General features: G+C 37.7%; 1 protein-coding gene across 2 annotated transcripts; it reads right to left on the bottom strand.

Annotated features, from left to right (window-relative positions):
* Window positions 1-1,307: 1,307 nt before the first annotated feature.
* Window positions 1,308-8,922, bottom strand: LOC103703413 (proteasome subunit alpha type-5-like). 2 transcript variants are annotated; one of them, XM_039131540.1, is made up of 10 exons: window positions 8,752-8,922; window positions 8,576-8,657; window positions 8,401-8,481; window positions 6,143-6,256; window positions 5,956-6,057; window positions 5,320-5,378; window positions 2,323-2,425; window positions 2,090-2,155; window positions 1,902-2,002; window positions 1,308-1,521 (listed from the first exon to the last, which is right to left on the bottom strand). In XM_039131540.1, the coding sequence occupies exons 1-9, from the start codon at window positions 8,763-8,765 to the stop codon at window positions 1,910-1,912; spliced, it is 714 nt and encodes a 237-aa protein (XP_038987468.1). In that variant the 5' UTR covers window positions 8,766-8,922; the 3' UTR covers window positions 1,308-1,521; window positions 1,902-1,909. The 2 variants fall into 2 exon arrangements, with proteins under 2 accessions (XP_038987468.1, XP_038987469.1); XM_039131541.1 differs by lacking the exon at window positions 8,401-8,481.
* Window positions 8,923-13,787: the final 4,865 nt, after the last annotated feature.

Genomic DNA, 13,787 nt, shown 5'->3' on the forward strand with positions numbered 1-13,787 from the left:
TATTGAGTTCGAGTCGAGTTCAAATAAGTAAAATAGTTTTTCAAAGTTGAGCTCGAGTAACAAAATACTCGACTCGAAGGCTCCAAACCTTATCCAGTATATATTGTTAATTTAATATTGTAAAATATAGTATTTAACTTTTTTTTTAAAATCTGACTTAACTTTGAATTTTTTAACTATATTTTTTTAGTTATGACAGAGGCTCAAATTTGAGCTTGTGTACGGTTTGGTCGATATTTAAGTCGGGTCAAGCTGATTTCAAACTTGGATATTAATGCGCGATCAATTTTGAGTCGGGTTTCAAGTTTGAATATTTTGAATCAAATCGCGCTCCAACATTTACCTGCTCAAGGAGCTAGGAATGAATGAAACCGAGCTAAGAGGCCCCACGTTGCCCTTTAAGAGGACTGCTTCTTCCCACTCCCAATTAATAATAATTTCTCTGCCAGGCAGTGTGTGTCCCCTACCTCATCTTTCTCTCAAAATAACAAATCTAGGCTGCTTTCAGAGCCCTGACAATAGTAATAGTGTCCACCTATCTTCACATTTAAGCAGGACCCATATGCCCATACTCAAGCAGACTGGTACATGGAGTTGGTGACAGAGCATGGTGTCATCTTTGAATACCATATTAGACACATTCCTTTTCTTGTTTAATTCCCTCTGAGAACACTCCTTTGAGACATCTTTCTTTAGAATACATGGTGATCTCTGTGCTGATAAAGTTGAAAACAGACCCACAGTACTGCAACTCAATCATCATTGGATTCTTTAAGTGAGCAAGAACATTATGAATAATGTTTTGACAGCTAGGTTTCTCATAGAATAACTCCACTTTAATCTAGAGCCCTTTAGGAAGCTTCTCCCTGTGGGGCTTGAAACATTCATAGAAGGGAATGCAATGTTTTCTGAGTCATCACTAAAAGCATCACAAATGCTTTTGTAATTGGATAGGAAACTCATGATTAAGGGATTAGTCATGGGAAACAACCAACCTATTTGATTATCACTTAGAAATGCTTTATGAAAACAAGTTCATGATTGAGAATATTCTCAAATTATGTAGTTAAAGAGTCCACTTAAAAACTTTATGTTGACCTCGGGCAGACCATTTTCTGTGCAAGCCCTTCTCCAAATTGAGGCTTTATTCCCTTAGTACACCCAACATCCCCTAACAATTATTCTTCTATGGTAGTGGAACCCAAAGCTAGACACAAGTCACACAACCATCCCTCGCCGACCTTTTACAACATCACAAATAACCACTTCCTTTTAGAACAAGAACAAATCTCCATGCCATCTAAGAATTTGATGCAACCAAAGAAAAAGTAATCATTACGAAAAAGAGCAAGTCCCACATTTAAACTTTATGTCATCAAAGAAGCACAACTCACATCCAGTGTGATAAATAAAAGCCAATTCAGTCATGCAACTTATGACAATTTGCATTCCATCAAAAAGGGTCTCTAGCCCTGGCTGCAGTGTCGAAGGCAATGGAGTTGAATAATGACAGCACTCGACCTGTTGGAGAAGAAAGTAACAGTACAAGCATCAGCTTGGATTATCAAAGAAAGTTTTGACTGTTCAGGGCAAAAGAAGTCTAATAATTATATCTTTTGATCGAATGGTCACTCAAAGCAGAGAAAGCCATGACACATTTTACTGAATGATATTTGTAGGCTGAACATTACAGGTTTATGATATCTATCTTGCAAATTTAGCCAAAAGAAAATGTCGGCGAGTGCAAACACAAGCAAGATGAGATGATCAGTGCAAGTAAATCTGAGAAATATGGAATAAGGTTTCTCCTGGGACTTTCTCCAATGGGGCAAAAGAATCCCAACGTGCTGAGCTGATATCAGAGTAGTTTGTGGGAGAGAAGACAATGGAAGCGTTAATACCAATTCTTTTACAGGCGATTGATGACAGCTTCGACCTCAGAAGGAGAATAGAGGTGATAAGTCGGAGCCACCTTTGCAATGTCAACATTGTTTGGTGTTACCTGAATAAAGAGCAAAATCCTATATCAGCATTATTTTGATGGTCCAGAAAACGAAATGAAACAAACTAACAAGATAAATGGTCCTGCCTTTTCTTCCACCACTTGTTTCAGGATTGAGAGTGCTATCGTTTCAGCTTCCTGAAGGGATATATCCTGCACAAAAACTTTGAAACATCACCCAGTATATTTCTGAGGCTAACATCATTCAAGAGTGAGTTTCGATGGCTTTGAGTATTTGAAAGAAGCCCGGAGGTAGATGACTAGATCGAAATAAATAATAATAAATATAAGACAGTATAATTGACCAAGCAAAAGCATACCCTGTTATACTGCTCTTGCAAGGAGCTGTCAGCTCCTTCTGAACCAGATCCTATTGCTTTTGCATCGCACTGCCAAAATGTGCCAGATGGGTCTGTGTAGTATCTGCATATTGCATGTGAGAAAAGTAAATAAACTGCAGAAGGAAACTATATTTATGTAAGCATGTGCAAAAAGCTATTCAACTTGGATGTGTAAAAGGCAATAGAGTTTATTCCTGTAAATGATAAAACAAAAATGAAAATGAACTATTCAATTTACTTGGATTTCTGTCATCCTGCCAAATGCCAAAAAGATTATGGATCATTGTAGATCATCAGTCCTTGCAATGGGTATGTAGTGTTTCTGAATAGGTTTAATGTACAGGAGCAACCCTTTCAGTGTACAGACTAATGGATGACTCTCAAGCTTATTTTCATTGATTTAAGGACATAGATTTTTTTACATGGTTTGGCCTCCTCCAACAGAACTTGTATAACAGTATAAGTTTTTTATCGTGAATGCAATAATCAGTCCGTAATTAATTTTGTATCTGCATAATTCATTAAGCTGTAATATTTATTACAAGCATCCCGATAATTTATATTCATGGTCTTCCAGCTGATTGGTGAACATGGATGGCATTACAGGCACTGTGAAACATTCTGATGAATTTCCTACGACAAATGACATCCTTTGGTAAATGTGAGGACAGGTAGCTGAAGACTTTTTTTTTTTATACCCATCCATCACCAAATTTGATAACTAATTCACCTGTGAAGGGACTTAGATTTTTGCTTTGTGCCATAACGATATAAGGTTGAGAGCCAGGAGACATTAGAATTTTGGGAACTAAAGATTCAAGGGTAACGGTACATCTCTTTATGGTATACTCAACCAAAAATGACCAACTCACTGAGTGGGTGTAAAGAGAAGCTGGCATATTTGGTTTTGACAAAGAATACCAGTTGGATAATATTAAAAACAGCAATGGTGGATCTTTATAGTTGAGACCAAGGGAGCAAAATAGATTTCAATTGATCAACCTCTGATCAGGATGAAAAGCACAAGTTAGTGATTTGACTAGCATTCTAGACCACAAAGGCAATAAAGAGGATGATGAGAATGACAAGATTGATGGTGGTGATGGTAATGTGCTCCTGATTACTGCAGCCTAGTATTGCCTGCACTCTTATAACATGAACAAATTCTTACACTGTAAACACTACCTGCTACCTAGTTGATGTCCGTAATAGTGAGATGCTTCATTTTGCATGTAAACTTAAAAGAGTTAGGTATATGGAACATCATGGTTATGGCTGCAGCTGCAAACATTCACAGACATCATACAGGGGAAGCTTATATTCTTTTGGTGGTTGGCACTTAATTGCTGTGGCAGCTGCTCTAAGGCATGCGCTAGTGAGGATGATTGATCAGCACCTATAGGTAAAGGACCCCCAGCCAACTTACCTCCCTTGCAAATGAATTCATATCCATCTATGTCTTAAGATACACAAATGTAGCACACTTCCATCCACATCTTTTTGCAACTCAAATGATGCAGCAAATGTTACAAGAATGGAAACTTTCAAATGGGTGTGTTTAAGATGTAGCCAAGAATTTCTTCTGTCATCAATTATAAGTTCAAACCATCTCCATAGCTGATATTTTTTACTAAGTTGCAATTTATGTTGCAACCTGAATTCTTCATATGAAAACAAAAGCCTTTGTTTTAATGTACAATCACCATCGCAAACTGTCTTCAACAAACAAACAAAAAACATACATTTATAATGTGACAGTCAAATGTGCCTCACTTTTCTAATTTTTTCTGGAAAATGTTGATCTGAAGTAAACTATAGCTATTTTTTTTAATTCTTTCTTTCAAAATTTCCATGGCCTAATGGGTGCCAACTGGCCAAGTTGGTAAAGTCTCTTGTATTGATACAAAGGCCTGAGTTTGATCCTGCCTCACTCCGACTTTTGGCTAGGCCTTCATGCATCCAAGCTATCAAAAAAAAAAAAAAAATCATGGCAGACATTTTCCTCCCATACTATTTCCTCCCACACTATATGATACATTTATAATTGGTGCTAGTAGATTAGATGAAAGAAAATTCGCTAATAAGTATTAATTCATATCTCCAAATAGATTGTAAAGTTTAAATCCACTAGATATGTACTATATGCCTGAAGTTGTATTCCTAAACCGAATCCCAATTGATCCTTCACCTCAGTACAATAATAATGACAAAAATACGGTATAGCTCCTTTTCCTCTTCCAATATATAATAGATCTCTTATAACGAGAAATTAGTTTGACATATGCAAATGAAGTTGCTTAATATATGAAAATGGACTCATATTGTACAAAACAGCAATTTGGTAAATTTTTTGGATGTTAACAACCTTGATGAACATGTTTCAGAAACATATCTTTAACCTTTAGTACATGATTCGAGAACCCTTAGTACACATTTTCAAAGTTAACAGTACTTGCTGCTACTAGATATAACTTTACTCCAAGGAATCAGTATGTTAGGCAAACACATAGATTTCCAAGAAGCTGCTCAATGCCGTTCATACACAAGTGAAGAAATTTGGCTGTATTGGTAGGAGAATCATTAAAATATCTCATTTCATATTATCATATCCTATGTAAGTCTTTCCACATTATGTCTAGTGATTTTTGATACTTCTAGTATTAGAGTTGAGGTTTACATTGTTATAAATAGTCACCAGGCAATTGTTTTGTATGGAATTACAGCTTATTGCTTTATTACGAAGTCATAATTTTATGCAATTAAATGGTGTCCTGGATACGCACCATCTTTCTTACTAAACATCTAATGCATTCAAAACAAAAAGATGACTGAAGCTGTACTACTAGAATACGAAGAGATCAACTCGAGTCTATCAAACAGATGAATACATAGAAAGAATACTACCAATACCAAATATACCAAATTGTAAAGCATCAAAACTTTGAAAATCAAGATATCAAGATACTAGGTACTTACAAGCTAGGCCCATTCTCATCATGTCCTGCAATTAGGAGAGACACCCCAAAAGGACGTGACTGTATAAACGAACATTATATGATATAAGAAGATCTATTTTTTCATGACATTATTTTTCTAAACGGAGAAGATATTTGTCTAAAGAAAGAAAAACGAGCAAATATCAGAATAGGTCAAAAAAAAAATTGTATTTTCCTTTTAAACTTGAGTTGAAGATTCAATGGCACCATATCTTGGGTTAATGCCTTAGACGCTTCATCATACTTCTTCAAGAAAATGAAAGCAAGGATCACATAGAATAGCAACGAAGATAGGACAAAAAGTCTTAAACAATGTGATGGCACAAAGTGAGAAAAGCAAAGTGTTTCAAAGAGACACCAATTAACTGGGACTAAATTTGCTTGAGAAGGAAAAGGAATTAAGAATCTGGAGTTCTGAACTATGTTTTTGTCAAACATGTTTGGCATGCTATGGGTCCCATCAGCTGCAAAAATACTGACAGGCAGAGGAAATGCATCATCTAATATATCTTGGCCCCACAACCCATATCTTATTCAGGTACAATCTGAATCAACATACTTATTTCAGATGTGCAGATATATTATAGTCAGGTTCAAAATAATTAGCACCAGTTACCATAGATTCTTCATCGCCTTCACCAAATCTAAGGGCCAGATCGCAGAGAGCTTGTGTGGTAGACTCGACTGACATTGGCTCACCATATGAGAAACTGTGATTCTGACAGCCAGGCAATAGATTGAGTTACTTATAAATACTATAGCACCTACGCCACTTTGGAGTGCAATTCAAGATGAAACAACACCTGGGTTTCAACTCGTGCATGTTCAACAAGAGTGCGTGCATCAGCAATTAATCCACTCATAGCACAACCTATGTGTTCATCAATCTCCATGATCTTTTCTACACTGCTTGGCTCCTGAAATATAATTTTTTCATTACATGTGAGGTTTAGACCTAATAAAAAGATGTGTACAACCTGTGAATGTAAATGAAAATACGAATACTAAAAATAATTTATAAGTAAATGCAGATTTCTAACAATTTCAGAGAAGACAGACAAAAAAGGATTTAGAATATATAATACCACAAAAGAAAGGGTTGCTAACTCGTTCTCTCTCTGACCTTTTCCTTCTGATAGAAATGGAACTCTTAGATTGTTCGGGGGTCAAAAAATAGGAGTTATAATGTGGAGGCAGGGAATGAGAACAAGCTCCAATCATGATGAAATGAAATGACCAAGCAGCTTACATATCAAGGATGCTCTTACAGTAAGCTTGTGAAATCCAACTATAGACCTGGCATATTATTATTTAGTTCATCTCATGCTTACTCGTAACACATGATATACTACGTCATATAACAATTTTCAGTTTATCGCATGCTTACTACAAAACATGATATATCATGTCATATAACAATTTTTGCACAAATGTATCAAAATTGATTAGAGTGGCTTGCATATAATTTTTGTATTTGGTTATAGATAATTATGGTGCAGGTGAGTCGCCCTCCCTCTCTTTCTCAAAAAAAAAAAAAAAAACCCGTACATAAAATCATGCACCACAGTGAATGCAGTAAAAATATGTTGGTAAGGTAACAATTACCAAACTTTTTGTGCATAAAAAATTGTATGAATGTGGTTGGTGGATCTGGATAATTAAAGTGCCGGCGAGTCTCTCTCCCTCTCTTTCTCAAAAAAAAAAAAGAAAAAAAAAAGAGTAAAATCATGTACCACAGTGAATGCAGTAAAAATATGTTGGTAAGCTAACTATTACTGAACTTTTTGTGCATTAAAAATTGTATGAATGTGGTTGGTTCTAAGTGGGCTTTCAAATTTAATGGTCAGATGGACCTATTAAATTATACCAAGCGAGGCTTCTGTCATGCTTGCATCAAAAAGTAGGGCTCAGTTATGATGAAAGTTCTATTCTTATCACCAAGGTTAACCATGCAAAATCCTTCTCAGTTTGTTATTTTCATAGAAGGCAAACAAACCATGCTGACATGAAAATTTTTTATATAAAATGATGATAGTTTGAACAAATGGAAATATTCTTTCACTTTTGTTGGTAAGTGATTTTCCAAACATGGATGAAAACTGCCACAGGTTTTATGTGTAAAAGCAAGCCCTACCTGACTGATCCAAATAATTCAGCCTCTCTCTTATGGGCTGCCATGTGAGATTCCTTAACAAATAAAATGATATGCAGACCATTCATGCCATCCATCTCTTCTGATTTTCTTAGCTCCTAAAAGCCAAATCTTGGTTTCTATCTTTACAGGACACCCTTCTACATAAACATTTCCAAAACCAATTCTCATCTTTAAAAAAGCATTTTCTATTTAAAATTTTAGGCAGAATTTTTCAATAGCAAACATGCCCCAATATCATTACAGACTCTCTGATCTCAGCATTTACTTACAACCTAAAGATCTAATAATTTAAACAGATATAAATAAAATAGCTTCATCTGAACTAACAGTTCTGGAAGCTAAAGGCTTAAAACCATCAAAAGTTAACTGAAAAGGCACAGGAAGTGGTAAAATAAATTCTCCTGAATGGACTTGCCACTGATAACCAAAAACCACCATACCCAGTTAAGCATTCAAAAATTCCACCTCACTGTCTCTAAGCTGGCTGAGACCAAGGGCAAGCTTACTTGTACCCTAAGCTTCCATTATCAAGCAATACTAATTCAAGGAGACTTTCACCAGGTAACATAACATATTCTCTTTTCCTACTCATTTCCTTTTCTATTGCGTATCTGATAAGTAACTCCTTAACAACGTATAAGAGGCCAAGATCATAAGACTATTTCCTAATACTCCTGACCAAAATATTTAAATTAACTAAACTCAAAACTGACTTGAAATTTGAGCAATATGGGTATATAATCCATAGATCACATAGCTATCCACTATAAGGAAACCCCAGCAACAATAGTATCTAAAGAGAAACCCCTCACAACCCCAATTCAGCTTAACAAATTAGAAGCTTAAATGATCACAAAGCAGCACGAAGAGCAAAACTTTAAATTAAAATTCAGGAGGGAAAACTACCAGCAGAGGAGACGTGACACGCTTCTCAACAGCGAGCACGACACCCTCCTTCGTCTTCAAACCGATCGCAGTCGACCCCAACTGCGAAAAAATCAAAGTAAAAACCCAAAAATTCTCAAAAACCTTTTTTTCTTTCTGTCGATTTATATGCCAAAAATTGCGACAAAAATGGTACCTTGATCGCCTCGATTGCGTATTCGACCTGAAACAGCCTTCCCTCCGGTGAGAAAGTGTTGACGCCTCTGTCATACTCCGTCCTTCAAATCCAACCCAAATCCCACGGAAGTCAGCGAACGACTGAACCAGTAAAACCAAAAAAAAACCCTAGTTTCGAGATCGATAAGGACTCACCTCGTGAGAAACATCTCGTAGATCGCCCTGAACCCTAGAATCCCGCAATGCGGCGCGCCGAAACCCTGGAATTTGCGTTCAAAGAGGAGTTCGGAGGGAAGAGAAATATCAAAGAAAGAAGAACAGTAGTCGGCGAATGTGCCTCGATTGACTGGGCTACCGAAACGTTCTCGAGTGGAGGTGAAAGATTTCTCTTACCTAGGCGGTGACGGGATCCGTACCTCCAAAGCTTGGGCTTTAATGGGCCTCACCAGACCCGAGTTCGAAGACTTCGCCAATGGACCAAGGCTTTGAGGGCTCAGGCTTGGGCCAAAATTCTTTTAGGCCCGAGTTCGAAGACGTCGCCAATGGACCATGGCTTTGAGGGCTCAGGCTTGGCCAAAGTTCTTTGAGGCCAATAGTTAGTTCATGGGAAAATATCGTTAGATGGGGGGTTTCCAACTAAGCGGGAATAAGTCTTGGCGTTTGGATTAAAAAAATAATAAATTTTCAAGCAAGGAAAATCTCCCCCTAAAGTTTAAGACTCAAAAATTAAATTTTACCAAAACATTAGAAGTTAAATTTTGAATTAAATGTAGAGGCCTAATTAAATTATAGCAAATATAGTAAAATAATAATACCTTTAAAAATTGGTTGAAAAAATGGAGTCTCCTTTTCTAAACTCGAACCCTATCTTAACCCCAAGTTAAAAGAAAAGGGACAATTTAGGCTTGTAAATTTTAATAGATGAGTTGGGTTGAACCCGTCTCCGTGGCATGCGTGTTAATTTGTAAGGGTCTTGTTAGATGAAATCACTCATGTCCTTAAACCATCAAAATGATTTGAACCGAGCGTACATCATAGACACAAAAGTAGTAGAATGTATAAAAATTTTAGTTGTTTAAATTTTAATTTAAGCTAAGATCGTTCTCCTAGGATATCGGAGTTGCTTGATGACTCAATCCAAAAAAAATGTGGAAACAGATAGAGAAGTTGATTTGGATACCTATTTCCACAAAAAAAAAATTATGAAATTAATTTTGATGAAATTATCAGAGTCCTGATTATGGTTTCCATGTTCAAGACCTAACTCAATGGAACCACATCCTCTTGCATTGGCATACAGACCAACCCAAATCCTGATAACACATTAACACTTCTCCTTCCACTGCCATTCTCCTATCGGCCACTGATATATGCATTCTACTAGGTTTAAATTTTAAACTCTTTTTTTCTTTGGTAAATCGAAAGGAGGAGGGGGGGGGATTAATCCCAGCCACGTAGCAGCCCCCACTGGGCCGCTCTTCCACAAGAAAATATTCGATGCAGTAGAAAGTTCTATATGAGTATGTCACCCCAGTAGCCTCCACTAAACTCTTTAAGATTGCTGCATGTTATAACTGCACTTGGTGTAAAGTTTTGGCAGCTAATATATGCATTCTGCTAGGTTTAAATTTTTGAACTCTTTAAGGTGTCAGCTCAAGTATCCGTTATCACATATTATAACTACATTGTGTATTAAAGTTGGTTCCCAAGACTTGAGATTTCCTCTATATTTGGCAGGGTATGAGCAGCACTGGGCCTAATCTTGGTGTCTCGTTGTTTCCACCTTGGATTGCGGTGGGTTCGGTCATTGACTACTTCCATCAAGTACCTAGCCTCACATTTGATGCGAACAACAGCTGTTTTAAACTTGATAGAATAGCTCGTATCCTGTTTGAATGGTAAATAACTCAGGATTCTGAATTAATTGATTTTGCTTACATGCTTCTGAAGATAAAGAGCTGACTGATTGTGACGGAAGGCCAGCAGATCTTCGACACGTCTGTGATCTGTGCTGAGCTCAGAGCTGCATGAGAGGGAGTCATATATGCGAGACGGGTGCTGGGAGTGAACCACATTGTACTTGAGGGGAACTCGGCAACGGTGATAGAGTAGATCCGGGGCCAGGGTTTCGACACGAGTTCGAGTTTGCTACTACGTGATGTTCACAGTTTTTTAGATGAGGATGGCCTCTCGTGGGCCACATACGTCTACAGAGAGGCGAATAGCGCAGCCGATTGGGTGGCCTTATTTGCGGCCCACCACTTAGGAGGATTCATCTGGAATGACCATGCATCTGTGCCGCAGTCTTTTTGTTATTTGTTTTTTTCTGATTTTGTTGGTTGTAACCATATCTGGCGCGTGTGAGCTGCCGTTGTACGAAAGAAAAAAAAAAAGCTGAAAGACCAATCTCCTGCCTTTTAGCTTTTTTCTTGTCGGCAGTCTTCTATGAACTTGATAATGATGCAGCTAAATGGTTGGATTGTGGAGTGTTAAATTAATCAATAGTTCTTAGTTGTTAAAATACTGAATTAGTCGGACATTTTCATTGTCTAAACGAGCAATCAATTTCTTTTTGACTTGTTGGAGATTAATAACTTTTAGAGTAAATTATAAAAACCCTCTTGAGATTTTTGTTTATTACACCTACCTCCAATAGCTTTTAAAATCTATATTTATGCTCAGTTAAATTAACAGTATTAGTGAATTCGTTTACCTTATATGAAAAGTCAAAGTTGTACTCGAGTAAACTACACAAAAACTTTTAAAATTGAACGTAAATTATACTTACATCCAATACTTTTCTATAGCCTCTCCCATCCCCGTGTTTACCTGAATACATACATACATACATACATACATGTATATATAGGTATTAATTATTCTAATCCCTCGGTATAAAAATCCTTTTCCTCACCTTCAATTCACCTTGGATTTTTGCAGTGATAGCGATTGGTGATTATTGAACTCTATTCATAACCCTACATAAATTGTTCCAAACCCCAAATTTTGTTCCATTGTTTGCTGCACACCCTGGTCCTTCGAGAAAGGTTGCTGCACTCAACATGGTAACACAACTTCAGACTTATCCTAGATCAATGAACTCGGCTGCTATACTGCACCTATTATTTGGTGACGGATCAATCCAACCATGAAGCAACATACATAAAATCATAAAAAAAAGAAGTGACCACAATATGAATATATTAATGAGACCTTCGAATAGGATTGATTGGGGTATATGAGCTGGGAAAGAATGATCGAAAGAATGATCTTTCGATCATTCTGTTAGATCCAAGGCACTACTGACATAAGACCGTCCCAAGATGTAGGCTGCTCGGTAATTGAGGCCAATGTAGAAGAAAGGAAGGATCCAAAAGAATCGATCTTTCTTTTAGTTGCTGAATCTCTGTTTGATCGATCAGTTGTCTGACCAAGAACTAGTTCAAATTGTGGTGATTCCAGGTATGCTTTTACCAAAAAGAACTCATTCTATAATACTATAAAATCGGTCAAAAATCGACGTAATAGACGCGATTTCGTAACAGAAGGCCGCCGAATCCGACATTCGAATGACGATACAGAGAATGAGACAAAGCCTAAAGGGGGAGATGCGATGGTCGGCAGGCAGAGCTCAATCGGCGGGAGATAGAACAGCCACCAGGGCTCCTAAAGCCATGAGAGTTGGTCAGAAAGGGAGCTCCCTATAATGGTATACTTCTACACCCGCCATAACGGAACATCGGCCAGTAATCGTTTTGAAGTTCCGGTGGAATCGTGATCAACATAAAGAAAGACGGATGAGCCAACTTGATATTTTTGGCATTATCATCACAAAGAAGAGATTCCGGATTTTTGTTACTTCCTATCTTTGGGGCAAATCTTTCCTGTTGCAAACGTCGTTTCATATTTCGAACTAGGGTTCCCATTTTTTTAGTGTAAAGTGAGATTGATAAATAGAATAGAGATTGATTTTGGGGAAGCTCAGAGGAGGCTAAAAAGGTTCATCTAGGATTGACTCGCTTAGAAGGAGTCCCATTCCTTTGGGTTCCCAATTTTGAAGGAATTCCTGCCAAGTTCCCCTAGCTCTGTTCATGGATCCATTCTAAGACTAAACATATGGAGGTTTCGATTTGCCAGATTGACTCACACGACAGCCTAAACTCAGGTTACGAACTCAAAAATCAGCCATTTCATAGAACTATGATCGGAGAGCAAGCAGGGAACCTCTCGTCAGGTTGCTCCATATGTAGATCATTCATATGGAGCCCATAGAATAGAGATTGATTTTGGGGAAAATCAATCTCTATTCTATGGAGCAACCCAAAGAATGATCCGGAAATCGAACCCTTACACGTTCGATTGTGATCCCGGGAAAACAATCGGGGGTGGTTCTAGTCGGTGAGCCTGGGAAAACCGACCGAGTTCGTTGTGACCTCGTAAAACAACAAGTTGGGTTGTGAGCTTGTAAAACAACCGGCTGTCCGATCATATGGAGCAACCTGACGAGAGGTTCCCTGCTTGCTCTCCGATCATAGTTCTATGAAATGGCTGATTTTTGACGTCGTAACCTGAGTTTAGGCTGTCGTGTGAGTCAATCTGGCAAATCGAAACCTCCATATGTTTAGTCTTAGAATGGATCCATGAACAGAGCTAGGGGAACTTGGCAGGAATTCCTTCAAAATTGGGAACCCAAAGGAATGGAACTCCTTCTAAGCGAGTCAATCCTAGATGAACCTTTTTAGCCTCCTCTGAGCTTCCCCAAAATCAATCTCTATTCTATGGAGCAACCCAAAGAATGATCCGGAAACGACGATTCTATGGATATAGTGCAGGCTCAAAGAATGATCCGGAAACGACGATGCTTTCTTCCACTTGATATAGTGCAACATCTTCAAAATGCTTGAAAGCAAAGTTGCTTCGTGATACATTATTATCATTGAACTTTCCAATCGAGCATACGGAAACTTGGAAGAAAGCATCATCCCACTATTCTTCATTAGCCTCAGGTGATCGATCAAACAGAGATTCAGCAACTAAAAGAAAGATCGATTCTTTTGGGGAAGCTCAGAGGAGGCTAAAAAGGTTCATCTAGGATTGACTCGCTTATCAGATGCTTTTACCAAAAAGAACTCATTCTATAATACTATAAAATCGGTCAAAAATCGACGTAATAGACGCGATTTCGTAACAGAAGGCCGCCGAATCCGACATTCGAATGACGATACAGAGAA

Source organism: Phoenix dactylifera, chromosome 11 (genome assembly GCF_009389715.1).
Source record: "Phoenix dactylifera cultivar Barhee BC4 chromosome 11, palm_55x_up_171113_PBpolish2nd_filt_p, whole genome shotgun sequence".
NCBI lineage: Eukaryota > Viridiplantae > Streptophyta > Magnoliopsida > Arecales > Arecaceae > Phoenix > Phoenix dactylifera.

What these genes read in the sequence shown, in the direction of transcription:
- LOC103703413 (XM_039131540.1), bottom strand. An exon ending in ACGCAATCGAGGCGATCAAG is followed by an intron (nt 8,482 to 8,575) that starts GTACCATTTTTG and finishes ATTTTTTCGCAG; the next exon opens with TTGGGGTCGACTGCGATCGG. An exon ending in ATGCACGAGTTGAAACCCAG is followed by an intron (nt 6,058 to 6,142) that starts GTGTTGTTTCAT and finishes CCTGGCTGTCAG; the next exon opens with AATCACAGTTTCTCATATGG.